General features: G+C 49.5%; 2 protein-coding genes across 9 annotated transcripts in view; both read right to left on the bottom strand.

The window, feature by feature from the left end:
• The window catches only part of LOC6501829 (broad-complex core protein), a 131,884-nt gene that overhangs the window by 47,043 nt on the left and 57,690 nt on the right, over window positions 1-27,151 (bottom strand). For 7 of the 8 annotated variants that reach the window (XM_044717573.1, XM_032452282.2, XM_044717574.1 and 4 more), the window contains one exon: window positions 9,779-9,939. In XM_044717573.1, coding sequence (XP_044573508.1) covers window positions 9,779-9,919 — 141 coding nt within the window. In that variant the 5' untranslated portion in view covers window positions 9,920-9,939. The remainder of the gene's footprint in view (window positions 1-9,778; window positions 9,940-27,151) is intronic. The other variant, XM_044717572.1, reaches the window with a different exon arrangement.
• LOC123257686 (prisilkin-39-like) lies at window positions 18,824-26,786 on the bottom strand. The gene is made up of 8 exons (XM_044717511.1): window positions 26,685-26,786; window positions 22,831-22,968; window positions 22,176-22,264; window positions 21,360-21,456; window positions 20,797-20,934; window positions 20,234-20,371; window positions 19,382-19,519; window positions 18,824-18,979 (listed from the first exon to the last, which is right to left on the bottom strand). The coding sequence occupies exons 1-8, from the start codon at window positions 26,784-26,786 to the stop codon at window positions 18,824-18,826; spliced, it is 996 nt and encodes a 331-aa protein (XP_044573446.1).

Here is a 27,151-nt window from a genome sequence, read left to right as displayed (position 1 = left end):
TGATAAGAGAATAAGGGGAGGCATAAGAGGTGGCGGGGGGACTCTGAGGGAGTGCCGTTGGCAACTCGCTGCCACTTGTTGCTGCGATGTGCGAGAAAGCAACAACAACAACAACAACAGCAACAGCAAGATACGAGATACGAGAAACGAAAAGAGACGAAGCGAAAAAAACAAAAACAAAAACAAAAGCAAAATAAAATAAAATAAACTTGCAAAAAGAAGAAACAAAAACAGCTATCTGTGCGTAAGTGTGCGTGGTGGGGTGACTGCTAGGGGGGGAGTGGGGGGCTCTTTGATTGAACGAGTTTTGGCATTCACACACTCTCAGATACAGATACTAGCACGCACAGATACAGATACTTATACACGCGTATGCGAATGACATTGAACTTGAACTTGGCCGGGAAATAAATTACTGGTTTGCATTAAAAAAAAAATGGAAAAAAAGGGGGAAAAAATAAAATCAAACATGAATTAAGGGGGTATGCTAATTTCGAGTGAATGTTGAGCATTTTTATGAAAATATTTAAAAACAAATAAGAGATAGATGAAATAGAAGAGAGATGGCAACTAAACAGAGCTGCTTTGGCTTTTAATTTTGAATTAAAAAATGATCAAATGACTCTTAAAATTATTTGTAAAAAATATATTACTTTAAACTTTTAATTCTTTCTAAAGGGTATCCTTTATTTCATATCCTCTCTCTGTAATAACCCCACTTTACGCATATTGTGTGTGTGTGTGTGTGTGTGTTTATCAACAGTTGCCGTTATCTGATGATAAACGAGTTGGTGTGTGTGTGTGTGAGGGAGGGGTGGAGATTAGGCGGCAAGTCGGGCCCCAAGGTCGTCAATGCAAATTTATGCGCATTCCGTAAGATTTATGCGGCGTTCTTAGCTTTATTTTTATTTTTCCTTCTTTTTTCGGTTTTTCTATTTTTTATTTTTTTTTAATTCTTGCAGTTTCTTGCAACTTGAATTGTTAACACATTTTGTAATTAATTTATGGCCACACAACAGAGCTTATAGATTGAACTTTGCAGCCTTTATTTTCCCATAAATATTTATGGTCTTGGCCTTGGGTTCTAGACACTTTTTTTGTAGGAATAAGACAGGCAGGCATAAGTATTAAATAATTAAAATAAAAAATAATAAGGCAAGATCTAAGAAATAATATAATTTAAGGCCTAGGATCCTAAAGTATAGATATATTTATTAAAAAATAAATAAAATATAAACCTTCTTGTATTTTTGAGATTCTATTAATTCTAGAGATGCTTAAACTGAAAGATATTGTATCTATGGAAGGTATCTGTAGGTATTCCTACTTGTATCATATCATACCATACCTAGCCCACCTCGAATAGCTAATCTTTGAGAGCAAAATCTTTTTGAAAGCTAGTTTCCGAGACTAACCTTTAGAGAACCATAGCCAGGGGCCACTCCACAGACCCTCCACAGTCCCTCCCTCTCTCGCAACTCGAATGATTAAAAAATTCTTTGAAAGCCCAGTGACAAGTGGCGCTGCTGCTCTTACGAATTTGCCTACACACATCGATCCATTGAGTTGAGATCGGATCGGATCAGATCGCAGCAGCTGTGGCCGGCTAATTGCAGGTAGGCCAGGTAGCAAGGTAGCGAGGTAGCGAGGTAGTCACGGCGCCATACAATAGCGTCTAAATAATATCCGCCCAATGGTCAGCTTGCGGGGGGGAGGGGGCTAGGGGCCAGGGGCCAGGGAGCACACGCACAAAAGCTGACGCCGTCCCGGAAGGTCCGTCTGCCCGTCTGCCCGGCCAGGTCCTGCCCAGGTGAGGGAGTCCTTTGTCATTGTCTAACAATTGCGTGAGACTGGTCAGCCTTTGTGGTCACCTGAGAGTCTCAGACTCAGACTTGGACTTGGACTGGGGCCGGAAGCAGGCAAGACGACCACAGACCCACAGACATCACAGGACAAAGGACAAAGGACGAGGCAAGGATAATCACTTGACCTGCCACGCAGCTCCTCTGAGCTCCTAGAGGCGATATCCGAAGGTCACTTCTGTTCGAAGGACTCTCCCACGCTAAGCAACAAAGGACAGCAGTCCTCCAGACTCCTCTCCTCTCTCTCTCTCTTTCTCTCTCTCTCTCTCTCTTTCTCTCTCTCTCTCTCTATCTCTTTCTCTCTCTCTCTCTCTGCTAAAAAAATGTTAAAAATACCAATATTGATTTGTGGCAGGCCAGTGCTGTTAACAATTTGTTGCAAATTGTAAAATGTTGCCGGCAACATAATTTAATTGACACTTTTATGGGGGCATGGCCTGGCAGCAAAACCCGTTTGCGTTAAATAAAAAAAACTAATAATAAAAAATAAATCAAATAAAAAACGGAGGAAAAAGAGAGAGGAAATTGGAAAATATGACTAGAGAGTAGGTGGCTCCGAAGTTCGCACCAGGACCACCAGACTCTGGCGCAGATCGGGCTCAGCCTTTCCCCAAAAAAGTAATGGCTTTCCAATAAAATACACATTTTTCTTGTTAGTTTTTTTTTTCTTTTTTACATTGTAAAATATTTTATGTTTATGGCTGGCGAAAAAATATGATTTACATAAAGTTTAGTGTTTAGGATTGATTAAAAAAACAAAAAAAAATATATAACAAAGAGAGAGAGAGTTTCATTTTATTTGAAATTTAATTTTTATCATTTTTCTGATTAATGAGAGACTCTTGGTGGATTATTTTTTATTTATTTCCCATTTTAAAGCTCACTTGGTGATTAATCTTGTTTTCTGCAACACCAACACCCAAAAAACAAGCAAAAAATTGCAAAAAAAAAATGGCAAAAAATGCGAATCAGCGCCAACGCATGCGCAGCGCGATTATTTTCAGATTCAGTTTCAGTTTCAGTTTTCAGTTCCTGTTGCTGACGTCAGTTTTTTGTTTTTGTTTTTATTTCTATTATTTTTTTTTTTTTAAGACATTTGTGCATAGTTTTATTGCCTTTGTTGTTGTTGCTTTTACTGCTGCTGCTGCTGCTGCCGGGCCACGCAACTCGTGTCGCTGTTGACCTTCAAACTGGGTTTTAATTTAGCCCGTTCTGGCCATCTCCCTCTCTCTTGCACTCTCTGCCTAATGGCAGAGTCCCCTCCCCCCCCTCTGAGGAGGCGGCGGCTTGTGCAACAATTACTAATTATATACTATGCCGAGAGTTGGGTTTCTATATCTATCTATAAAGCCCATACACAGCTGGCAATTCTAATGAGATACGCTATCTTTTTTTTTTTTTTTTTCTATTTTTTAGCTGTATGCGTTTTTAAAGGGGGTTAGGGGTGGGGAGGGGAGGGGAGCAGGGGCTATAGCCAGAAGACTATAGCCAGATATAAATCTGTTGAAAATGCGCATAATTATAGCAGCCGGCAAGCAGGCAGCAAGTCGAGTTCGAGAGTCGAGAGTCGTCGCCAGTCGTGACAAGAAAAGTTGTTAATTTTAATTATAAAAAAATACAACAAGAAATACAATTTTATTTCTGGCATATGCCGCTTTAGCCGCATTTGCCTAGTTTGTATCTGAAAGATACATGTTTCACTCTCTCTCGGCCTCTAATCTCCTCAGAAACAGTCCAGTTTCAGTTTCAGTCTCTGTCCTGGAAACAATCCCCCTTCCCCTTCCCCTTCCCAGTTTTATCAAAATGCCTGGCATTCTTGGGCCAACAATTGCATATCGGAGCCAGAAAAGGCCAAAAAAAAATAAGCAATAAAAAATAGGAAACAAATGGAGCCAGAAATGTGGCAGAAATGTTAATGGACATGCTGCAAATGCCACAACGAGCCAAAAACCAAATAACTCAGAAAACGAAACCACGCACACTTTAACAACTTAACAAGTTGTTTAAGAAATTAAGAAAAAATGTTAATACTTCTTTTTAATACTCTGACAGGAGTTTAGCTTTTATTTTAATAGCTTAGATGCTTGTTTGTTTATCGAAAAACAGGTCTGATAATCAAATTAGTCGATTAAAATCGATAAATTGGAAGAAAGGTTTGTTTTTTGAACCAAAGTTAAAGTAAAGTCTCATAGAAATCTATTGATTTCTCATTGTAAATGATTCTTTACGATTTTTGTTCAATTCAACTATCGATAAAATCGATAAATGACAAGAAGAGTTTATAATTTTGTGCCAATCAGAACAAACTATCGGGTTTGTATTATAAAAATGTTATTCTTTAATCTTAAATCTTGTAAGATACAAACTTTCAAGTTAAAAACAAGAAACTAAAGGCTAGTAATCGATTAGTGTATAAAAGTCTTCGATAACTCTTACTCCGATTACCCTCCGATGATTGTGCGATATATGGTTTCAGACACTTTGGCCTGCCATGCCACAGAGCTCAGTGCTCAGTGCTCAGTGCAGTGCAGTGTGTATTTAGCCACGTCCGTGTGTGAGTTGTAAATTAACAATTATTGGTTATTAACATGACAATTTTATAGGATTTTAATGCATGCCTCGGCGTCAGCAACAGCAACAGCAATAGCAACAGCAACAATTGCTAGTACAACGCGAGCAACATAAAGAAATGTCGGCAAGTCACATTTGAAGGCATTTAATTGAATGCGTGAATTGCTTTTGTTGATTGCACTGACTGCAACAGCAACAGCAACAACTGCAACAGCAACAACTGCAACAACTGCAACAGCAACAGGCAGCTGGCTGAGAGCAACTTGTTGATGTTGCTGCTGCTGTGCCGCGTGAAAACGTGACGTTTGAGAGCGACTCAGATCAACAGGCAGATTCGAATGTAAAGGCGAAGCGATTTGAATATTTTTGTATAATTTTCCAATTTAAATTAACAGTTTTGCCATAAAGCTGCTGGCTCGGATGCTGTCTCAGATTTTTCCCAGGCCAAAAAAAAAAAACAAAAAAAATAGGAAAAAAATTGTATAGAGAGAGAAATAATAAATATTGCCGACGGCAGTGCAAAAATACGAGTTATTGTGGCTGAGATGCTGCTGTGCTGCCAGTTCTGTGCAATTGGTATGCAATTTTTGTTGCTGTTGCCTGTTGCCTAGTGCCTAGTGCCTGCCACTGGCCATTGTCTTGGCGCTGATTCGCTTTTCGCGAGTCTGGAAAATAATCAATTGATTTCTAATTGATAATTATGGCATACGTAATGCGAGTCGTGTTTTTCACAAAAGGCAGGTGGGGTGGCAGCACTCCCCATTCGAAATGAGACTCATATCGAGGACTCATATAAGGCCCCTACGCAGCCCCAGTTTTGGGGGAACAATGGTCCACCGTTTCGGCGCAAATGCCAAGCCATTAAAATTGACATTTCGGCTAGCCATTCACCCACTGAGCCACCAGAGCCACCAGAGCCACCAAGCCACCAGAGCCACTATAGCCACCTGATCCCAGATCCGGCACTCGCTGTTATTACACATTTTATGTGGCTAATTATCAAATTATAGTGGAGCCCGGGCCTGCCACAACGGATTAGCGTACGTGACCACGCGGCGTATGCGCAATGTGCGCTATTCGAACAGCATTACGCATACGCCGTGTTGGCCAAATGGCCAAGTGGCCAAGTGGAGAGCGGAAAATGGAAAATGGAAAATGTTGGAATGGAAATGATAATTGCTCGACTTGAGCAGTCGCTCGCTCGCCCCACCCACGCCTCATGAGCTCCTTGCGATGAAAGATAACTGACTTCGGAGTCGACTCGCAGTTGTTAACATAAAATTGCAATTAGTTGGCCTGCCTGCCTCCTTCCAGCCTGCTTGCCTGTTTTATTAATAATCTCTTGTTACAAAATTATGCAAATCAATTAATCTGAGAGTTTTGCTGGCCCGGAGGCAGGTTCTGTTGCTTATTCTGTTAATTTTATTGTATTCATTTTTGAAACTCTATCGATGCAGTTGAGGCAGTCCGATGCAGGGCCAAGGGGCGAGCGATTTGTTGCAACATGTGTTGCAAGTTGTTGCAGCTGTCGGGCCGGGCCGGGCCGGGGCTGTTGCCGAGCCATTGTTGGCTTGTCAGAAATGTGTTGTCAGTGCAGCGAGCGTGCGCCTGCCTCTCGGAGTCTGCCCCAGTCGTCGTGTGGCATGTCTGGCATGTTGTTCAACACCCTGCCGCCCAGCCGCCCAATCGCTCCGGGGGCGGGGCAACTCAATCAGACTCTTGGCTGACCAACAAATCAGCTTAAGACAACACACACTCCAGTTTAACATTTTTCTCTCTATTTTTGTCCGAAAAAAAACTGCAAATATTTGAACAGAAATTTGCCAGAAAAGTCATCGAAAGTCATTTGCCAACGGCAGACTATCCATCCGCCGGCACAGAGAGCCTCTCCATACAGGCCTGACCTGTCCGCAACGACATTTGTTACACTTTGTTTGCCTTTCGGCTGCTTTCGTCCTGCCAGGACACGCCAAAAAACCAAAAAAAACCCCTCCAAATCGCACTAAACGGGCGCAAAAAAAATGGGATAGCTTCCTGGGGATGAGGGTGATGAGGGGGAGCGGGGGCTGCTGGCAACGATTCTAAAATCGCATCAAATATCAACCGAGCATACGTTAAATGCCTCAAATTGAGTTAAAGTGCCGACGCCGTTTGCGGCGCCACTATCCCAGCCCCCTACCCCTACCCCTACCCTGTTCCGTGTCTGCCTGCCCCCTGGCGGAAGGACAAAGGCCTGTGGCTGCTGCAAGCTCGAGTGTGTGGCGAGTTGCGAAAAAAAACGCAGGAGCCAAGGCGAAAAAGGGAAACTACCAACTGCCAATGGTGGGTTAACAAAAAACAAAAAAACAAAAGTGAAAAAAATCACTTCCACACGTTTGCCAGAGCGAGGGGGGGTTGAAGGGTTTCTCTCTGTTCGGATGTTGGTCCTTGTTCGTCCTGGGAGGTGTTGATTTCATGATTTTTCTATTTTTTCCGGTTTATTTTGTCTAAATTTTAGGCATTTTACAATTTTAACATTAGATATCGAGTATTTCTTTTAAACTATGATATCCGATACTTTTCAAAGGCACATTTTACTAAAAACTTTTACTTTTTTATTCTCAACACACTTATTGTTAAAAAATATTAGTTTATTTTTAGCTTAGTTCCTAAATCTTTAAGAAAATATAGAGATTCTGATTAGATTCCAAGTAATAACAACAAACTGGTTAGATTTTGTTCCAAAAATAATATATTTCAGTCTTCGAAAGGGATTTCATAAATCCTATATATTTTGTCCTCTAAAAATGATCAAATTAATATTTTATTTAAATATTTTCCTAAAGAAGTAATCAAATATTTCTAAACGTATTACTCCCACTTCCAATTATTTGCGAAAACTTTAGAAACCACCCTCGCTCTGCTCGCCACTACACGCACATGAGAGCATATTTGGCTTGGCTCCATTTCAGGACGCACGGCCAGGATGCAAGGACTCTAGCACCACTAGGTTGTCGGCCCCCGCACCTTTTTTCTGCTTTTGCTCCTTTTTCATTGAATCGACTTCTGCATGTCCTGGCGACGATGTCCTGGCCACTGATCCTGCTGCCGGCTGTCATCATTGCCTCGTTCATCGACACTTTGCTTTTTAATCAATTTAACAATTTTTTGCGCCATGCCGGGGTGTCCTTGTTTCGGGGTGGAAATGACAACTGCAACAACTGAGGATGGAGGATGGCGGATGGAGGATGACAGCGAGAAGGACGACTGGCAAGGCAAGGCGCCAGCGGACGTGTCCTGGAGGACTAGACTATATGCAAAAGTAATTGCTCAGTCGGTTGACTTTCATTCGATTTCAGAGGCCTCCTTGGCAGCAGCCCCTGAGCCCCGCCTTGAGTTGTCCTTTATCCGTTATCCGTTATCCTCCAGCCTCCATCCTCCATTCTCGTCCTTCGTCCTTCGTCCTTCTAAACGTCAACAGCTGTCTATGTGCATTTGCTAATTAGTTTGCCCAGTCCCAGTCCCAGTCTCAGTCCCTGGCAGGACATGTGTCCTGTGTCTCAATAAAGACTCCTTTTCTCTCCCACTCCTTCTCCATTCCTTTCTCCATTTTGTTTTTCTTTTAATTCCCCCTTTTATTGTTTCTTTTTCGTTAGTCGTCCTGTCTAAAAAGGAAATGAACTCATCAGTTTGTTTGTTTGTTTGCCTTATCCTGGCAGCTCCTTTGCCTTCCGATGGCTAATGAAGTTGATTCCCCCCGCCAACAGAGGGGAGCAAGCAAAGGACTCTCCAGCTCCTTCAAATGGAAATTTGTTAATCGGCTACCCCAGGATTCTGATTCTGATTAGTAGCTTGCTGCTTTTTTTTAGATCATTGTTGAGCCTATAGATCTATGAGAAAGTCTCTCTCACTCTCTCCTAACTCTCAAAGAGCATAGGGCGCTGCCGCTTAATGTACGGCTGAAGAGATGAGACTTCAGGGATGGTAGTACTGATTAGTAGTTTACTTTTCTTAGATGGTTGTAGGATCTATGGGTCTATGGGTCTATGGGGAAGTAGTTTAATGATCTCTCTCATTCTCTACCTCTGAACAGAGGCCTATAATGACTTGATCCTCTGCCTATGTGGAACATGATCCCCTAGAATGCCCATAACCATTTCCCAATGCTAATGAAAATACCTGCCACCAGGTACCAGCAGGTGAGTGAGTGAGCCAGCGAGCTGCCACTTTTCTAATTGAACCATTTGCCCGTTTTCCTGTTCTGGATTCAAAAATAACTTTATCAGCCAGGCCCAGGTTGCCCAGGTCTCTGCTTCTTCTTCAGCAACTTCCTCTTCCAGCACCAGCAAGCAGCAAGTCTAGTTTAGTGGCAGCAACAACAACAACAGCATCTTGCCACACCAACAACAACAAACCGTAAAATGCTGTTAAATATTTTCCGCTTAATTTAACAGGAATTTCAATTGACAGACGTGAGCTCTTGGCTTTTAATGTGTTGTTGTTGTTGCTATAGTTGTTAGTATTATTGTTGTTGTTGTTGTTGCAACGCATGATTTATGCACTCACACTTGGCAAGAGGAAGAGATAGCCTGACTGCCCCTGCCATTGCCCCTGCCACTGCCACTGCCGCTGCCGTCAATTTCCATTAGACGGTGACCTTGTCAACATGTTGCCGAGCCATGTGCGATATGCAATGGTTGTTGCTAGTGTTGCTGCTGCTGGTAGTGTTGCTGCCTCCACTGCCTCCACTGCCTCCACTGCAGTAGCAACATTCGCTGCTGTGGCTCGTTTAGACTGCGCTGTGTTGCCGCGTTAAGTTGACAATTTACTGACAAATGTGTAAATTGCATTTGATCTTGTTGCTGCTGCTGCTGCTGCGGCTGCTGCTGTTGCGACTGCGTTAATTTATTCACTTGGCATTTCAAGGAGAAGGCGGGAGGCTGGATAGGAAAGAGGAGGAGGCGGTGGCCAGAAACGCCAACTGCGACCTTGATGGCCAGCTTCCGCATTAAACAGTTACCGTTTAGCACGCCATCGGCTTTCCCACTCGATTCATAAGCGTTTTATGAGGAAAAAGTGCTCTTAGAAGCTCTCGACAGGCTTGAATTTGATCTTGGGCCAGTGTGACCAGATGTCTGAAGGAGACAAGAGCTAAGACGATTGATGACAGAGTGACCTTAGCTAGGAGAGCTTCATAACTCATTCTGGGATGTAGGTTCTAGGCTTCTAAAGTTCCAAGTTCTAAGAGTGAGTGTGACCATGCCATTTACCCTTTAGACAGTGTGACCATAGCCAACCCAATCTCCAAAACAGTGTGACCAAAGCTGCAATTGACTAGTTGTAATGGATGAACTGAAAGAACTTACCTTATGGGCTCGGATGGATGTGCCCTCTGAACAAACTAGTGTGACGTCCACCAGGCTCCCGTCTTGTAGTAATTGACTAAACACCCCTAACAGGTTGGATTGGTAATTGTTCCACCTCAAGCAGTAGTGCTCACTGCCCATGTCGGTGACAGCTTACGCTGCTGCAAAGAAATCAAGTCAAGAATTATAGTATTAGTTGATAGTTTCAAGTCAAGTTACAGAGAAATATAGAAAATATATTTGAGAATTGCTCAGAAATTGCGTAATCAGATGTATCTTTATCTTTTGGATGCAATTAATGCCACGCCAAAAAATGCCAAGTTGGTTGCGAAATCGGGCCCAGGGTTCAGAGGTGTCACTGCCACCTGGCGAGGCACGCTGACTTGGCACTTTGGCTGTTGGAAGGCTGTTTTTTTCTATCCAATTTGCTTAAAGTTTAGAGAGCTTTAAAGTTAAATATTCAATATTAAAGAAATGCTATTGAATTGGAGTCTCTGAGTCTCTGTTCTTCCTGCCTTTCTCGAACAGACTTGACTGATTAATTAATTGGCCCGAATGGCAATCAACGAAACGATCCTCTGGCTGGCTCTCCAGTCAAGTCAGTTGGCTAAGAAGTAGAGAAGTTCCTTCTCCACCTCCCCCTCCCCCTTCCCCTTGTTGCCTGTTTTTTGATGGCCAACAAAATAATAACGAAGCAATAAACTCTGAATTTATTTCAACAAATAAAACTTTGATTTATTGCAGTACGCACCGGGCACACAGCATGCCACGGATCTGGCAGCTCGATAACGATTTTATGCCGGGGAGTTAGAATCACTATCTGTATCTGTATCTGTTAGAGCAAGTATCTGAGTATCTGAGTATCTCAGTATCTGTAGGCTAGCGAGGCCATTGCGATCGTAAAGCGTGAATTACGCATGCATTTTGTTACCTTCCTGGATCTTGCCTTTTTTTTTTTTATTTTTATTTTCATTTTCAAATAAAAAAGTGAGGAAAAAAAAAAAGAAAACAAGCTAGGGGTCGAACTCTTCACTTGATATTTTATTTCTGTTGGAAGCCTCCTTTTGGTGGAGAACCCCTTTCTGTTAACCTTTTCGCAGTTCACACACTTGTAGTGCTTTTGGCCAAAAAATGCCGGAGAAAATGACTGGAAATTATGGCCCAAGTGGCAACTGGCACGCAATCCGGCTAAAGGTCGGAGGCACCAGCACCGCCAGCAGCAGCAGACTCTTCTTTTTATGGTTGGCTTTTTTTGTGGCTTGCTGGCTTGCTGGCTTGTTTCCCCATTTGCATGCAACGGCAGGTCGACACTTAATTAAGAGAAGTTGCCAGTGGCCATGTTGCAGTTGCAATGTTGCTTCTAGCCAGCTAGCTGTTAGCTGCTAGCTGCTAGCTGGTAGCTGGTAGCTTCTGCCCACGCATGATTTCTGAATTAGCGCTGTGTGTAGTAAGAACTAAGAGCAACTAATATAATTGACAGTTGTGGCTGCCGTGTTGTCGCTGATTTCCAACCATTTTTTTTTTGTCGTGGCCTGGCCTACGTTGCACGTTCTTTTGCAGACGTCAATGACTGCCAGCACTGCATGCTAAGTAGAAGTAGAAGTAGTAGTAGTCTTTCTTCATGAAAGAAGACCCAGGAAGGCCAAGAGACTCCAAGAGAAGAGAAAGCCACTCTGTGTTGCATGCAATTTGGGTCTGTTAATTGTTGTTGCTGGTGCTGCTGCGATTTATGCCGCTTGCATGCTAATTATGAGTGAAGTGAGGGGGGTAGCCGAAAGAAAGGGCACAGAACTTGGCCAACAAACAACTTCAAACAACAATTACTGACAACTAAATCAGTCAAATGATGATGGGGGCCCAGCGAGCGAGCCACCTATTGAGTCTTTGGCCAAGTTAATGAGCAGCGTAAGACAGGCAGCCGACCAGCAATTGGCCAGCAAGGGGGGCATGGCCAGGAGGAGGAGATGGCCACCACCAAGCTGATCTCCCACAGAGCCCACTGTTCTGGCCAAGATGCTGCTGGCCCGGTCTGGGCTTCCTTTTCAATTAAAGACCCCCGCGTGGCGGCCAGACAGTCTGGGCCAAGAGACTAGAGACTCTCTCTCTGAAGTACTCTAGCCCTGTTGCAGTGGCAAGTTGGCTGCTTCCTCTGCCCCTGCCCTGCCCCTGCCCCCTGCCTCCTCTCCGAAACTCATTAATATTGAAATTTGTTCGTGTGCATGAGTTATTAGCAATTTTCTAATTAAGACTCCCTGACGAGCCGGCTTCTAGGCCTCATCCTCCCTCTCCCTCCCCTGGACACCCCGCCATGTCCATGCTTGGCCGCTCACCTGAGGCGCCACCCCCCTCTCTCTCCAGGCCGCAGCCATGTCACACCCACTAGAAGGCGGTCGCCTTGCCTTTCATGTTTCCCATTTTTATTTCTCCTTTAGCTATTTTTTATATTTATTTTTTATGAAAGCAGTAGTAGGAGAAATTTGCATTTGATTTATTTATTTATAAACTATATAGCCAGGGAGGAGGAGGGGGGTAGCTGTTAGGCTGATGGAGTGCGAGCAATTGGCTAATGAGGTGAGCCTTTGTTGCAACTTGCAAGAGGCAGCTTAGACTTAATTCCCACTCAATAATTAGCCTTCAAGCCAACTAGCCATGGCTTGGGAGAGCAATCAGATCTGGCCACACTGGCCACCCGACCGGACAATGATCAATGACGATCTCGCCACTCGATCCATTCCACTCCGCCATCCGAGTCCAGGCCATCCGGGCTGTCGGAAACCCACGCACTATGACTGCCCCACGGCCCACAAATGGTGGCTGCCGCGGCTGTGGCACTTACCGTTCGAATACACTCGCAGAAAAGTGTCTCTTTCTTGGATAGTTGTGCCCCCAGCCCCACCAATGCTTTCTCGCAGTGCCCCACAGCTCCTTGCAACACCAGTGCCACTGCCACTGCCACTGCCACTGCAACTGCAACCTTTTGTGGTCCATTCCCGGCAGACAACACACTTGACTGATGAAGGCACGGCTCTCCTCTGGTCCGGCCACTTGTTTTTGAGAGGGGATGGGGCAAGCAGCAAGAAGCAAGAAGCTGGGGCATGCCGCATGAGGCAAGGCATGGCTGAACTGCGTGTGAGTACGCCTACGTGCGATGGCGATGGCGGCACATTTTAAATCAAAAAGAAGGGCGCACGATGCAGTTTCTGTTGGGTTTTCAGTTATGCCGCACCTTCTCTGCTGCCTCCTGCCCCTGCCCCTGCCCCTTGATTATTAATTGCGATATAGAGGGGGAGTGGCAAGAAAGGGGGGCAGCAGCAGCAGCAGCAGTCACTCTAGGGGTGTTCGAGCTGCAAAACAGTTGCAATTTCGCTGTTGTTTCGCGGCGTTTGAAGATTGCCGACACCGTTTGCGATTATCATAATGCTGCCTGCGCAGTTTGTGTTGCTCATGTTGCTTGTTGCTCTTGTTGCCTGGTGCTTGTGTTGCTCTTGCTGTTGTCGATTTGAATGATGATTATTTTGATAAGTTGCGCAACATGTTGCTGCCGCATTTCTAGTCTCTCTAGTCGCTCCTTTGCTCCTAATCTTAATAAATGAGTTTCTTGAAAGTATCTGGGAAGTATTTCCAATATTTCTGGTAGTTTATAGGTTATATATCTTCGATCTCTTGATATATATTCCTACATAAGATATAGCTTGGCTCTTGGTTCTCTGGTCTAGTGTGACCTTTCTCTCCCAGTTCTGCCCTCAAATAATAGTTTAAAAGAAAAGCCTCAAAGAAACTCCCTCTCTACAGTCGTCTCCCAAGACATTCTTCCCAAGAACCAGGTCCCAGACCAGAGTCAAGCTTGTAAACTATTACTCCAAGTACGCTTTAAATACATGTCTCGGGCGGCAGCTTAATTGTTCCACACTGCCACACTGCTGGGCTGTCATGGTGTGGCCAGCCTCGAAATTGCCGCTTGTCACTGTGCGGAAGTTGCAGCAGCAACCGCTGCAACAACTATGATTATAAATGCTTTTTTATTGATTTATTAATCGCCGTCCGCTAGTCCGCCAGTTGGTGAAAGGATTTCGCTCTGGGCCTCGGCTCGTAAATTTCGAAAGCGTTTAAAGCAGATCGCTTTCTGAGCGGCTCCCCCCCTTCTATTTTGTTTTTTTTTTTCAAAGAGAGCTTCCTGCCAACAGCTAGCCATTGTTGCTGTGGCAAGTTCAAAGTGGCAAGCACTTTTCGGCCAGCTGCACTTTAGAGGCTGACCCACGCCCACACCTACACACCACACCCACGCACTCGCACTCGCACTGGCCGGCAAAGCCAAGGGATAGCTGTTTCTCAGCCTCGAGTTGCGTAAAAAAAAAAAAAAACTAAAACAACAAAAGGCGGCTGGAAAGAAAAATATGCAAAATTATTACCAAAAAATGATTAGGCTTAAAGGAGTGTTGTGAGAGGCACTGGGAACTATGGGGGAGTAGGTTGTAGGACTAACTAGGAAGTATAAGATACCTGGTACTTTTTTCTTTATTTATTGTTAGAGATAGATACTTAGATAGATACTTTTATATACCAGGTACTTGTAGTTATATCTTTTATAGGTGGGAAGATTGTAGATTAGAGACTAGAAAGAAAGCTATAGATACCTGGTACTTGTTTATTTCTCTAGCTATGAGGAAGATAATAGATTAGAGATACCCGGTACTTCTTTTAGTTCTCTATTTCTATTTGTAGACTATCTTCTAGATAGTTCTCCCTTCTATATAGCTTTCTCTACTAGATACTCCTCTCTTATAGCCACAACCCCCCTTTATTTAAACCCCATTTTTGTGGCAGTGTTGCCGTTGCTGTTGTTGTTGTTGCAGCTTGCTGCCACCTACAATATGTATGGCTTAGGTGTCGCCTTTGTGGCACGAACATGACTTTTGGCGGCGCATGCGTGTTGCCTGGCAGTTTGTTGCCAGTTGCAGTTGCAGTTTCTGCTGCTGCTGCTGCAGTTGTTGTTGCACTGATTTACTGGCCAGTTCTTTCTGTTTCTGTTTCTGTTTTTTTTTTTTTTTTTTTGGCCAAAAGATAAGCAGAGACAAACAATACAGTTGCTGCACAATTTGCAGTTATTTGTGGGACGATAAGCAAGCCACTGCCACTGCAACTGCAACATCAGCACGCCAGCACTGGTAGCAAGTGCAACAAGTGACATATTGGTGGCAGGCTCGGGTCAACGGCAGTCCAATCGAAATTCAATTAAATGAGAAGCTCAACTCGCAAAACGAGATCACTTTTTGGAACAAAAACTCACAAGAGCCTTGGAATCTGACTGCTGCTGCTGCTGCTGCTGCTGTCGTTATTTTGGCCACAAAATTTATATTATTAGCCAATTGTTATTGTGGTTGCTATTGCTGTGTTGCAGTTGCAGTTGCCGCTGCCATTGCAGTTGCTGTTGCTGTTGCTGCGTGTCGAATGCAAAGCATCGAAAACTTTGACTATTTGTCGGTTAGTCTCCGGCGCTGTCGTTGCGCAATAATCATTTTCAATTTTCATATAAACACTCTGTGTTTCTTTTTGCGGCTTTTGTAGTTTCGCCTTCACCTCGTTGCCGCAAATCGTTGCACGTTGCCACTGCAATTACAGTATTTGCCTTGCCAGCCAGCTTGTTGCGACAGCCAGGCAGCCAGGCCAGCAAAAAATAGTAAATAAAATATCGAAAGAACGGCCCAACACTCATTACGGCCTAATAAGCTAGGGCTCCAATGAGTCGCAAGGCCCGCAGAGGTGTTGCAGCTGCAAGTGGCACTGGAATGCTGCCTCAAGTGGCAAGATGCGAGGGTCACCGGCGAGGCGGAAGTGTTCCAGATTCCCGCCACTCTCCCGCTCCACCAGCCGTCCACAGCTGCTTCCTTCCGAAGTCCCTATCTAATTCTGATCCCAACCCTAAGCATAAAACCCTAATGGTTTCCATCTGAATACATTTATTATTATTATTATTATTTTTTATTTATTATTTGTAGTCTAATTGATAAGATATAGCCTGTAGCCGGTCCCAGGAGCCTGAAGCACGGTTCCAGGAGCCTGTAGCACGGTTCCAGGGCCTGTAGCCCGGCTCCAGGAGCCTGTAGACGGTTCCAGGAGCCTGCAGCCCGGTTCCAGGAGCCTGTAGCCCGGTTCCAGTTGCCTGTAGCCCGGTTCCAGTTGCCTGTAGCCGGTTCCAGGAGCCTGTAGTCCGGTTCCAGGAGCCTGTAGCCCGGTTCCAGGAGCCTGTAGCCCGGTTCCAGGAGCCTGTAGCCCGGTTCCAGGAGCCTGTAGCCGGTTCCAGGAGCCTGTAGCCCGGCTCCAGGAGCCTGTAGACGATTCCAGGAGCCTGTAGCCCGCTTCCTGGTGCCTGTAGCCCGGTTCCAGTTGCCTGTAGCCCGGCTCCAGCAGCCTGTAGCCGGTTCCAGGAGCCTGTAGCCCGGCTCCAGGAGCCTGTAGACGGTTCCAGGAGCCTGTAGCCCGCTTCCTGGTGCCTGTAGCCCGGTTCCAGTTGCCTGTAGCCCGGTTCCAGTTGCCTGTAGCCCGGTTCCAGTTGCCTGTAGCCGGTTCCAGGAGCCTGTAGCCGGTTCCAGGAGCCTGTAGCCCGGCTCCAGGAGCCTGTAGACGGTTCCAGGAGCCTGTAGCCCGCTTCCTGGTGCCTGTAGCCCGGTTCCAGTTGCCTGTAGCCCGGTTCCAGTTGCCTGTAGCCGGTTCCAGGAGCCTGTAGCCGGTTCCAGGAGCCTGTAGCCCGGCTCCAGGAGCCTGTAGCCCGGTTCCAGTTGCCTGTAGCCCGGTTCCAGGAGCCTGTAGCCCGGTTCCAGGAGCCTGTAGCCGGTTCCAGGAGCCTGTAGCCCGGTTCCAGTTGCCTGTAGCCGGTTCCAGGAGCCTGTAGCCGGTTCCAGGAGCCTGTAGTCCGGCTCCAGGAGCCTGTAGACGGTTCCAGGAGCCTGTAGCCCGCTTCCTGGTGCCTGTAGCCCGCTTCCTGGTGCCTGTTGCCCGCTTTCAGGAGCCTGTAGCCCGGTTCCAGGAGCCTGTAGCCGGTTCCAGGAGCCTGTAGCCGGTTCCAGGAGCCTGTAGCCGGTTCCAGGAGCCTGTAGCCCGGTTCCAGGAGCCTGTAGCCGGTTCCAGGAGCCTGTAGCCGGTTCCAGGAGCCTGTAGCCGGTTCCAGGAGCCTTTAGCCCGGTTCCAGGAGCCTGTAGCCCGGTTCCAGGAGCCTGTAGCCGGTTCCAGGAGCCTGTAGCCCGGTTCCAGGAGCCTGTAGCCGGTTCCAGGTGCCTGTAGCCGGTGCCAGGAGCCTGTAGCCGGTTCCAGGAGCCTGTAGCCCGGTTCCAGGAGCCTGTAGCCGGTTCCAGGAGCCTGTAGACGGTTCCAGGAGCCTGTAGCCCGGTTCCAGGAGCCTGTAGCCGGTTCCAGGAGCCTGTAGCCGGTTCCAGGAGCCTGTAGCCCGGTTCCAGGAGCCTGTAGCCCGGTTCCAGGAGCCTGTAGCCCGGTTCCAGTTGCCTGTAGCCGGTTCCAGGAGCCTGTAGCCGGTTCCAGGAGCCTGTAGCCCGGTTCCAGGAGCCTGTAGCCCGGTTCCAGGAGCCTGTAGCCCGGTTCCAGGAGCCTGTAGCCGGTTCCAGGAGCCTGTAGCCCGGTTCCAGTTGCCTGTAGCCCGGTTCCAGTTGCCTGTAGCCGGTTCCAGGAGCCTGTAGCCGGTTCCAGGAGCCTGTAGCCCGGCTCCAGGAGCCAGTAGACGGTTCCAGGAGCCTGTAGCCCGCTTCCTGGTGCCTGTAGCCCGGTTCCAGTTGCCTGTAGCCGGTTCCAGGAGCCCGTAGCCGGTTCCAGGAGCCTGCAGCCCGGCTCCAGGAGCCTGTAGACGGTTCCAGGAGCCTGTAGCCGGTTCCAGGAGCCTGTAGCCGGTTCCAGGAGCCTGTAGCCCGGTTCCAGGAGCCTGTAGCCGGTTCCAGGAGCCTGTAGCCGGTTCCAGGAGCCTGTAGCCCGGTTCCAGGAGCCTGTAGCCGGTTCCAGGAGCCTGTAGCCCGGTTCCAGTTGCCTGTAGCCCGGTTCCAGTTGCCTGTAGCCGGTTCCAGGAGCCTGTAGCCGGTTCCAGGAGCCTGTAGCCCGGCTCCAGGAGCCTGTAGACGGTTCCAGGAGCCTGTAGCCCGCTTCCTGGTGCCTGTAGCCCGGTTCCAGTTGCCTGTAGCCGGTTCCAGGAGCCTGTAGCCGGTTCCAGGAGCCTGTAGCCCGGCTCCAGGAGCCTGTAGCCGGTTCCAGGAGCCTGTAGCCGGTTCCAGGAGCCTGTAGCCCGGTTCCAGGAGCCTGTAGCCGGTTCCAGGAGCCTGTAGCCCGGTTCCAGGTGCCTGTAGCCGGTTCCAGGGGCCTGTAGCCCGGTTCCTGGTGCCTGTAGCCCGGTTCCAGGAACCTGTCGCCGGTTCCAGGAGCCTGTAGCCCGGTTCCAGGAGCCTGTAGCCGGTTCCAGGAGCCTGTAGCCCGGTTCCAGGAGCCTGTAGCCCGGTTCCAGGAGCCTGTAGCCCGGTTCCAGGAGCCTGTAGCCCGGTTCCAGTTGCCTGTAGCCGGTTCCAGGAGCCTGTAGCCGGTTCCAGGAGCCTGTAGCCGGTTCCAGGAGCCTGTAGCCGGTTCCAGGAGCCTGTAGCCCGGTTCCAGGAGCCTGTAGCCCGGATCCAGGAGCCTGTAGCCCGGTTCCAGGAGCCTGTAGCCCGGTTCCAGGAGCCTGTAGCCCGGTTCCTGGTGCCTGTAGCCGGTTCCAGGAGCCTGTAGCCGGTTCCAGGAGCCTGTAGCTGGTTCCAGGAGCCTGTAGCCTGGTTCCAGGAGCCTGTAGCCCGGTTCCAGGAGCCTGTAGCCCGGTTCCAGGAGCCTGTAGCCGGTTCCAGGAGCCTGTAGCCCGGCTCCAGGAGCCTGTAGCCGGTTCCAGGAGCCTGTAGCCCGGCTCCAGGAGCCTGCAGCCGGTTCCAGGAGCCTGTAGCCCGGCTCCAGGAGCCTGTAGACGGTTCCAGGAGCCTGTAGCCGGTTCCAGGAGCCTGTAGCCCGGCTCCAGGAGCCTGTAGCCGGTTACAGGAGCCTGCAAACCCTAACCTGTAGTCCGTAGCCTGGAACCTGAAGCCTGTAGCTTGTAGACACTAACCTGTAGCCTGTAGACCCTAACCTGTAGCCCGTAGCCTGAAACCAGAAGCCTACAGCCGGTTCCAGGATCCTGTAGCCAGGAGCCTGTAGCCCGGTTCCAGGAGCCTGTAGCCGGTTCCAGGAGCCGGTAGCCCGGTTCCAGGAGCCTGTAGCCCGGTTCCAGGTGCCTGTAGCCGGTTCCAGGAGCCTGTAGCTGGTTCCAGGAGCCTGTAGCCGGTTCCAGGAGCCTGTAGCCGGTTCCAGGAGCCTGTAGCTTGTTCCAGGAGCCTGTAGCCTGGTTCCAGGAGCCTGTAGCCCGGTTCCAGGAGCCTGTAGCCGGTTCCAGGAGCCTGTAGCCCGGCTCCAGGAGCCTGTAGCCGGTTCCAGGAGCCTGTAGCCCGGCTCCAGGAGCCTGTAGCCGGTTCCAGGAGCCTGTAGCCGGTTCCAGGAGCCTGTAGCCCGGCTCCAGGAGCCTGTAGCCGGTTCCAGGAGCCTGCAAACCCTAACCTGTAGTCCGTAGCCTGGAACCTGAAGCCTGTAGCTTGTAGACACTAACCTGTAGCCTGTAGACCCTAACCTGTAGCCCGTAGCCTGAAACCTGAAGCCTACAGCCGGTTCCAGGATCCTGTAGCCGGTTCCAGAAGCCTGTAGCCCGGTTCCAGGAGCCTGTAGCCCGGTTCCAGGAGCCTGTAGCCCGGTTCCAGGAGCCTGTAGCCGGTTCCAGGAGCCTGTAGCCCGGTTCCAGGAGCCTGTAGCCGGTTCCAGGAGCCTGTAGCCGGTTCCAGGAGCCTGTAGCCCGGTTCCAGGAGCCTGTAGCCCGGTTCCAGGAGCCTGTAGCCCGGTTCCAGGAGCCTGTAGCCCGGTTCCAGGTGCCTGTAGCCGGTTCCAGGAGCCTGTAGCCGGTTCCAGGAGCCTGTAGCTGGTTCCAGGAGCCTGTAGCCTGGTTCCAGGAGCCTGTAGCCCGGTTCCAGGAGCCTGTAGCCCGGTTCCAGGAGCCTGTATCCGGTTCCAGGAGCCTGTAGCCCGGCTCCAGGAGCCTGTAGCCGGTTCCAGGAGCCTGTAGCCCGGCTCCAGGAGCCTGTAGCCGGTTCCAGGAGCCTGTAGCCCGGCTCCAGGAGCCTGTAGCCGGTTCCAGGAGCCTGTAGCCCGGCTCCAGGAGCCTGTAGACGGTTCCAGGAGCCTGTAGCCCGGCTCCAGGAGCCTGTAGACGGTTCCAGGAGCCTGTAGCCGGTTCCAGGAGCCTGTAGCCCGGCTCCAGGAGCCTGTAGCCTGGTTCCAAGGAGCCTGTAGCCGGTTCCAGGAGCCTGTAGCCCGGCTCCAGGAGCCTGTAGCCGGTTACAGGAGCCTGCAAACCCTAACCTGTAGTCCGTAGCCTGGAACCTGAAGCCTGTAGCTTGTAGACACTAACATGTAGCCTGTAGACCCTAACCTGTAGCCCGTAGCCTGAAACCTGAAGCCTACAGCCGGTTCCAGGATCCTGTAGCCGGTTCCAGAAGCCTGTAGCCCGGTTCCAGGAGCCTGTAGCCCGGTTCCAGGAGCCTGTAGCCGGTTCCAGGAGCCTGTAGCCGGTTCCAGGAGCCTGTAGCCGGTTCCAGGAGCCTGTAGCCGGTTCCAGGAGCCTGTAGCCTGGTTCCAAGGAGCCTGTAGCCGGTTCCAGGAGCCTGTAGCCCGGTTCCAGGAGCCTGTAGCCCGGCTCCAGGAGCCTGTAGACGGTTTCAGGAGCCTGTAGCCCGGTTCCAGGTGCCTGTAGCCGGTTCCAGGAGCCTGTAGCCGGTTCCAGGAGCCTGTAGCCCGGTTCCAGGAGCCTGTAGCCCGGTTCCAGGAGCCTGTAGCCCGGCTCCAGGAGCCTGTAGCCGGTTCCAGGAGCCTGTAGCCCGGCTCCAGGAGCCTGTAGCCGGTTCCAGGAGCCTGCAAACCCTAACCTGTAGTCCGTAGCCTGGAACCTGAAGCCTGTAGCTTGTAGACACTAACCTGTAGCCTGTAGACCCTAACCTGTAGCCCGTAGCCTGAAACCTGAAGCCTACAGCCGGTTCCAGGATCCTGTAGCCGGTTCCAGAAGCCTGTAGCCCGGTTCCAGGAGCCTGTAGCCCGGTTCCAGGAGCCTGTAGCCGGTTCCAGGAGCCTGTAGCCCGGTTCCAGGAGCCTGTAGCCTGGTTCCAGGAGCCTGTAGCCGGTTCCAGGAGCCTGTAGCCGGTTCCAGGAGCCTGTAGCCGGTTCCAGGAGCCTGTAGCCCGGTTCCAGGAGCCTGTAGCCTGGTTCCAGGAACCTGTAGCCGGTTCCAGGAGCCTGTAGCCCGGTTCCAGGAGCCTGTAGCCCGGCTCCAGGAGCCTGTAACCGGTTCCAGGAGCCTGTAGCCCGGTTCCAGGAGCCTGTAGCCCGGCTCCAGGAGCCTGTAGACGGTTCCAGGAGCCTGTAGCCGGTTCCAGGAGCCTGTAGCCCGGCTCCAGGAGCCTGTAGCCGGTTCCAGGAGCCTGCAAACCCTAACCTGTAGTCCGTAGCCTGGAACCTGAGGCCTGTAGCTTGTAGACACTAACCTGTAGCCCGTAGCCTGAAACCTGAAGCCTACAGCCGGTTCCAGGATCCTGTAGCCGGTTCCAGAAGCATGTAGCCCGGTTCCAGGAGCCTGTAGCCCGGTTCCAGGAGCCTGTAGCCGATTCCAGGAGCCTGTAGCCGGTTCCAGGAGCCTGTAGCCCGGTTCCAGGAGCCTGTAGCCCGGTTCCAGGAGCCTGTAGCCGGTTCCAGGAGCCTGTAGCCGGTTCCAGGAGCCTGTAGCCGGTTCCAGGAGCCTGTAGCCGGTTCCAGGAGCCTGTAGCCCGGTTCCAGGAGCCTGTAGCCCGGTTCCAGGAGCCTGTAGCCCGGTTCCAGGAGCCTGTAGCCCGGTTCCAGGAGCCTGTAGCCCGGTTCCAGGTGCCTGTAGCCGGTTCCAGGAGCCTTTAGCCGGTTCCAGGAGCCTGTAGCTGGTTCCAGGAGCCTGTAGCCTTGTTCCAGGAGCCTGTAGCCCGGTTCCAGGAGCCTGTAGCCCGGTTCCAGGAGCCTGTAACCGGTTCCAGGAGCCTGTAGCCCGGCTCCAGGAGCCTGTAGCCGGTTCCAGGAGCCTGTAGCCCGGCTCCAGGAGCCTGTAGCCGGTTCCAGGAGCCTGTAGCCCGGCTTCAGGAGCCTGTAGACGGTTCCAGGAGCCTGTAGCCGGTTCCAGGAGCCTGTAGCCCGGCTCCAGGAGCCTGTAGCCGGTTCCAGGAGTCTGCAAACCCGAACCTGTAGTCCGTAGCCTGGAACCTGAAGCCTGTAGCTTGTAGACACTAACCTGTAGCCTGTAGACCCTAACCTGTAGCCCGTAGCCTGAAACCTGAAGCCTACAGCCGGTTCCAGGATCCTGTAGCCGGTTCCAGAAGCCTGTAGCCCGGTTCCAGGAGCCTGTAGCCCGGTTCCAGGAGCCTGTAGCCCGGTTCCAGGAGCCTGTAGCCGGTTCCAGGAGCCTGTAGCCGGTTCCAGGAGCCTGTAGCCGGTTCCAGGAGCCTGTAGCCGGTTCCAGGAGCCTGTAGCCTGGTTCCAGGAGCCCGTAGCCGGTTCCAGGAGCCTGTAGCCGGTTCCAGGAGCCTGTAGCCCGGTTCCAGGAGCCTGTAGCCCGGCTCCAGGAGCCTGTAGACGGTTTCAGGAGCCTGTAGCCCGGTTCCAGGAGCCTGTAGCCGGTTCCAGGAGCCTGTAGCCGGTTCCAGGAGCCTGTAGCCCGGCTCCAGGAGCCTGTAGCCGGCTCCAGGAGCCTGTAGCCCGATTTCAGGTGCCTGTAGCCGGTTCCAGGAGCCTGTAGCCGGTTCCAGGAGCCTGTAGCCCGGTTCCAGGAGCCTGTAGCCCGGCTCCAGGAGCCTGTAGACGGTTCCAGGAGCCTGTAGCCGGTTCCAGGAGCCTGTAGCCCGGCTCCAGGAGCCTGTAGCCGGTTCCAGGAGCCTGCAAACCCTAACCTGTAGTCCGTAGCCTGGAACCTGAAGCCTGTAGCTTGTAGACACTAACCTGTAGCCTGTAGACCCTAACCTGTAGCCCGTAGCCTGAAACCTGAAGCCTACAGCCGGTTCCAGGATCCTGTAGCCGGTTCCAGAAGCCTGTAGCCCGGTTCCAGGAGCCTGTAGCCCGGTTCCAGGAGCCTGTAGCCCGGTTCCAGGAGCCTGTAGCCGGTTCCAGGAGCCTGTAGCCCGGTTCCAGGAGCCTGTAGCCGGTTCCAGGAGCCTGTAGCCCGGTTCCAGGAGCCTGTAGCCCGGTTCCAGGAGCCTGTAGCCCGGTTCCAGGAGCCTGTAGCCGCTTCCAGGAGCCTGTAGGCCGGTTCCAGGAACCTGTAGCCGGTTCCAGGAGCCTGTAGCCGGTTCGAGGAGCCTGTAAACCCTAACCGTAGCCTAGAACCTGGAGCCTGTAGCCTGTAGCCTGTAGACTGTAGCCCGGAGCCAGGAAGTGGCCGGTGTGGCATGCAGCATGTGCGTAGCAATATCCGGGCGGTCGAGAGAGTGACTGGCACTCAATGAAGAGCAATCAGCAGGAGCTGCAACAGCGTCGGGGGCAGCAGCAACTCAGCCATAATTGCTGGCCACGTGCTCCACTTTGTTGCAGCAACATATCCGCAAGAACAACAACAACCTTCAGATGTGGCACACGCAATGCCCATTTGTCCACACACACACACACACACTCATACACACACACGCTCCGGTGCAGATATGTACACTTTTTTGATAAATGCCCGCCGCTGCAACATGTTGCCGAGCCGCAAAAAAGATTTATGATTATTGCTTTGTAATTTGTGTTTAAAATATGTGCCGCCTTGTCCGCCGCTGCCCTGGATGGGTAGTGGTAGGGGTATGGGTAGGGGTAAGGGGTATGGGTGCATAAAAATCAATTAGCAGGCCCCGAAATCAGAGAAGCTCAGAAGCTGCCACCAACTGCAGCAACATCGCCGCAAGCCATCAGAATGCATAAACAATTAATGTTGGCCGCTGGCTGTTGGCTGTTGGATGTTGGCTGTTGATGGCCTGCAGCAGCGCCACCTATCGGCAACTTGAAATTTGTTATGGCCGGATGGCAGGCGCATTAACAAAGTGCTGCTACAGTCGGCAATCGATAAATATCGATATGTTTAGACACCAAGTTTCCCAATTTTTTACTGAAAATAATTCTCAACATCAGGATCTATCGGAATAATCGAAATATATCGATAACTTTCAATAAATTCGATAGGTTAGGGGCCATTACTTTTTGTAAAAATATCGATAACTCTTGGGTTATCGTTGAGTTCAAGTAAAATATTTTGATATTATCGATAATTTCGATAAATTACAAAAGTTTAAAGATCATAGGCCTCTCTTTATATAAAAATCTAGGTAGGTTCTATATACTTCCTATGTATTTCCATACTATGACACTAATTGATGTAAAAATGGAAGAAAACTCTTCGATAACTTTCGATAATTTCGATAAATTACAATAGTTTCAAGACCATAGCCCATACTTCCTATGTATTCCCATACTATAACTTTAATTCATGTGAAAATGGAAGAAAACATTCGATAATTTTCGATAAATTGAAGAAATCTCATGTATTTCGGTGGAAACTTGCCCCTCGGTAGTCCCTAGCCAGCTCTCACTGTACCTGAGGGGCCGCGCTGGCTTGTCAGCTCTCTAAGCAGCCAATTAATGTTGCTGCCGTTACAGCAACAACAACAGCAACAGCAACAACAACAGCTGCATGTTGCATGCAGTGCAATTTATTAATGAGATTGCCCGGTTGATTACAAAAAGGCAAAATAAAAAAAAAAAATACTAGAAAAAACAACAACAACAATAGTATGCCACATGCATTTCCCATATTGTTGTTGGGGCACGCACAACAGCAGCAACAGCAGCAACATGTTGCTGTTGCCAGCGGGTGTTGCACATTTATTGAGCGCTTATTAGAGACTCTCCGTGCGTGTCTACGGCCGCTCCCCCCTGCCCTGGCCCTGACTCTGCCCCCGTTTGGAAAATCTTCCCACACCAAATTAGGTGTCAAATGACAATGGCCAGAAGGGGGTAATGCACTGGGAATAATAAGAGTTACTATCTCTAGTTAGAGGCTCTTATTAGTAGGCTACAAGGTACCAGGTATCATTTAAATTTTTTCTTATTTGTTTCTCCGCTGAATTTCTGAAAAAAAAAAAAAATAAATATTCGATTTGACTTTTTTTCTCTCTCAGATTTTTGGACAAATAAAAAAAAGGGGGTGTTGACGCACAGCTGGCGCGTATTAAGGTCAAAGAGCGATCGCAATCGCAATCGAAATCGGAATGGGAATCGGAATCGCAATCGGATCGTGTCGCCCCGGCAGCTGTCAAACTCAATTCGCAATTCGCGACTCGCGACTTGCCACATGCAAAGGTCAGGCTCTGCAGCTGCCACAAGATTTTCAACATTAACTTGCCACACACCACACACCGCACCTCCTTCCCTTTCTCCTCTCACCACCACCCCCTTCTTTGCAACTCCGCTTAGCATCATAAAAATGTCAAAGCTTTATTTGCCAGCTTCTTGTTGTATTTTTTTGTTGCAGTTGCAGTTGCAATTGTTGGCACTGCAGCGGTGGCGGCTAATTGGCGTGTCATTGGCTGCAACGCAGGCATAAATCTGTTATTTTATACCCGCCTCCCAGGCGCAACACGGCGTATGAGTAATGTGAGCGCAAAAAAGAACGTGGAGCTGCTTAGGCTCGAAAATTATGTTAATAATAATGGGAGTTATTATAAGAGAATAAGAGTAATAGTAGTAGTAATAATAATACTAATAGTTAACCCCTTAATCCCTTATCCTTAACCCCTAATTTGACTCCATCTATCCTCTAATCTGAATATGATTTTTCCAACTTTTCACCATTCACTTTTATCTCTTGTTTTTGGCCATTTTTCATGGACCCACTTTTCATCGCAACAGCCCCAATCCCCCTCCCCTGGCCACCTGCCGCCTGCCACCTGGCGCCCCCTCTTAACCCCCATCTGCCAAGTCCCGCTGAGCCACGAAATTAACCCACATCAATCACAGCGCTGCGAAATTTCCATTTTTGTTTGAAAAACAAAGAAAAACTAAAAAAACCAAACCAGTTACTAATTCTTTTTTTATTCATAAAGCTAAAAATAAAAAATGAAAACCAAAAACTGCAAAAATATTTAAGAAAATGTCTGTCAGAAGTCAGGCTTAGCTCATGTTTCGAGTGATATCTGCCAGTAGTTGTGGCTGTATCTGGAAAAGTATCTGTATCTGTATCTGTATCTGAATATGTATCTAAATATGTATCTGTATCTCTAAGCCCCCCTTCCCCCTCCTGACTGTTGTTAATACAATAATGGAACGCGATCTGTTATAATATTTACAGCTCGGAATTAACTAACGAGCTCGGCGAGCGAACCGGTTGGCTCTTGGCTCTTGGCTCTCACCTGGGCTACCTGAGCGGCGGGAGGTGGGAGGTGAGAGGCGGGAGGTGGGCTACAGGTGTTCGTGCCACCCGGAACAGGTTGCCAGATGATCCTCCCGAAACCAAGAGGGTCTTGTCTATTTTTCAAGTATTTTTTAACTATTTTTTAACTATTTTTTTAACAATTAAAAATTAAATAAATTTGTGAAATAAAATTTAAACTCTAAGCCACCTCCTCTCTTTCTTTCTCTCTCTTCCTGGACAGATCATGCCTCGTGCCGACTTTCACTCATCCACCCCCATACCTGCCACGCCCCCACACACACCAACCCCCACTCCCCTCGAAGCAACTGCCCACACGCTAATTGCGGCAAACAAAAACGCACGAACGACCAGATCGGACCACCAATGCTGCAGCCACGGCAGCCACGGCAGCCACCAGCCACCAGCAACTTGCAACTTGCAACTGCCGCCCGCCACCACATGCAACATGCCACTCACCTAGGAGGAGGAGGATGTGGAGGAGGCTCCAAATAGAACAAAAAACGAGAACAAATTCCCATAAACAAATAAACACTTGACTTGATTGTGGACGCGACTGGGTTTCGGGAAAGAGGCAGCCGAGGCAGCTCTTCCAGGCTTGTTGCATTGTTATGGATGAGGCGTTGCAACTGCAACAGCAACAGCAACAGCCAGAGCAGATCAAATTAAGTTTAATTTATGCACCAGAGACCAGAGACCAGAGCCCAGAGCCCAAGATCAAGAAATCCAGCGAGGAGGGATCAAGTGCGCCTCAATCGGGGCAGGTCTAATTAACCCACAAGTCCAGGGTGGTTTCAGGGCCACTAACTTAAGTA

Source organism: Drosophila ananassae, chromosome XR, assembly GCF_017639315.1.
Source record: "Drosophila ananassae strain 14024-0371.13 chromosome XR, ASM1763931v2, whole genome shotgun sequence".
Taxonomy (NCBI): domain Eukaryota; kingdom Metazoa; phylum Arthropoda; class Insecta; order Diptera; family Drosophilidae; genus Drosophila; species Drosophila ananassae.
The sequence above is the reverse complement of the archived record's forward strand: the minus strand, read 5'-3'. Positions and strand labels throughout refer to the sequence as shown.

What these genes read in the sequence shown, in the direction of transcription:
- LOC123257686 (XM_044717511.1), bottom strand. Translation starts at nt 26,786, where the DNA reads ATGTTGCATGTGGTGGCGGGCGGCAGTTGCAAGTTGCAAGTTGCTGGT. An exon ending in TTCCAGGCTACGGACTACAG is followed by an intron (nt 19,520 to 20,233) that starts GTTAGGGTTTGC and finishes ACCGGGCTACAG; the next exon opens with GCTTCTGGAACCGGCTACAG. An exon ending in TTCCAGGCTACGGACTACAG is followed by an intron (nt 18,980 to 19,381) that starts GTTAGGGTTTGC and finishes ACCGGGCTACAG; the next exon opens with GCTCCTGGCTACAGGATCCT.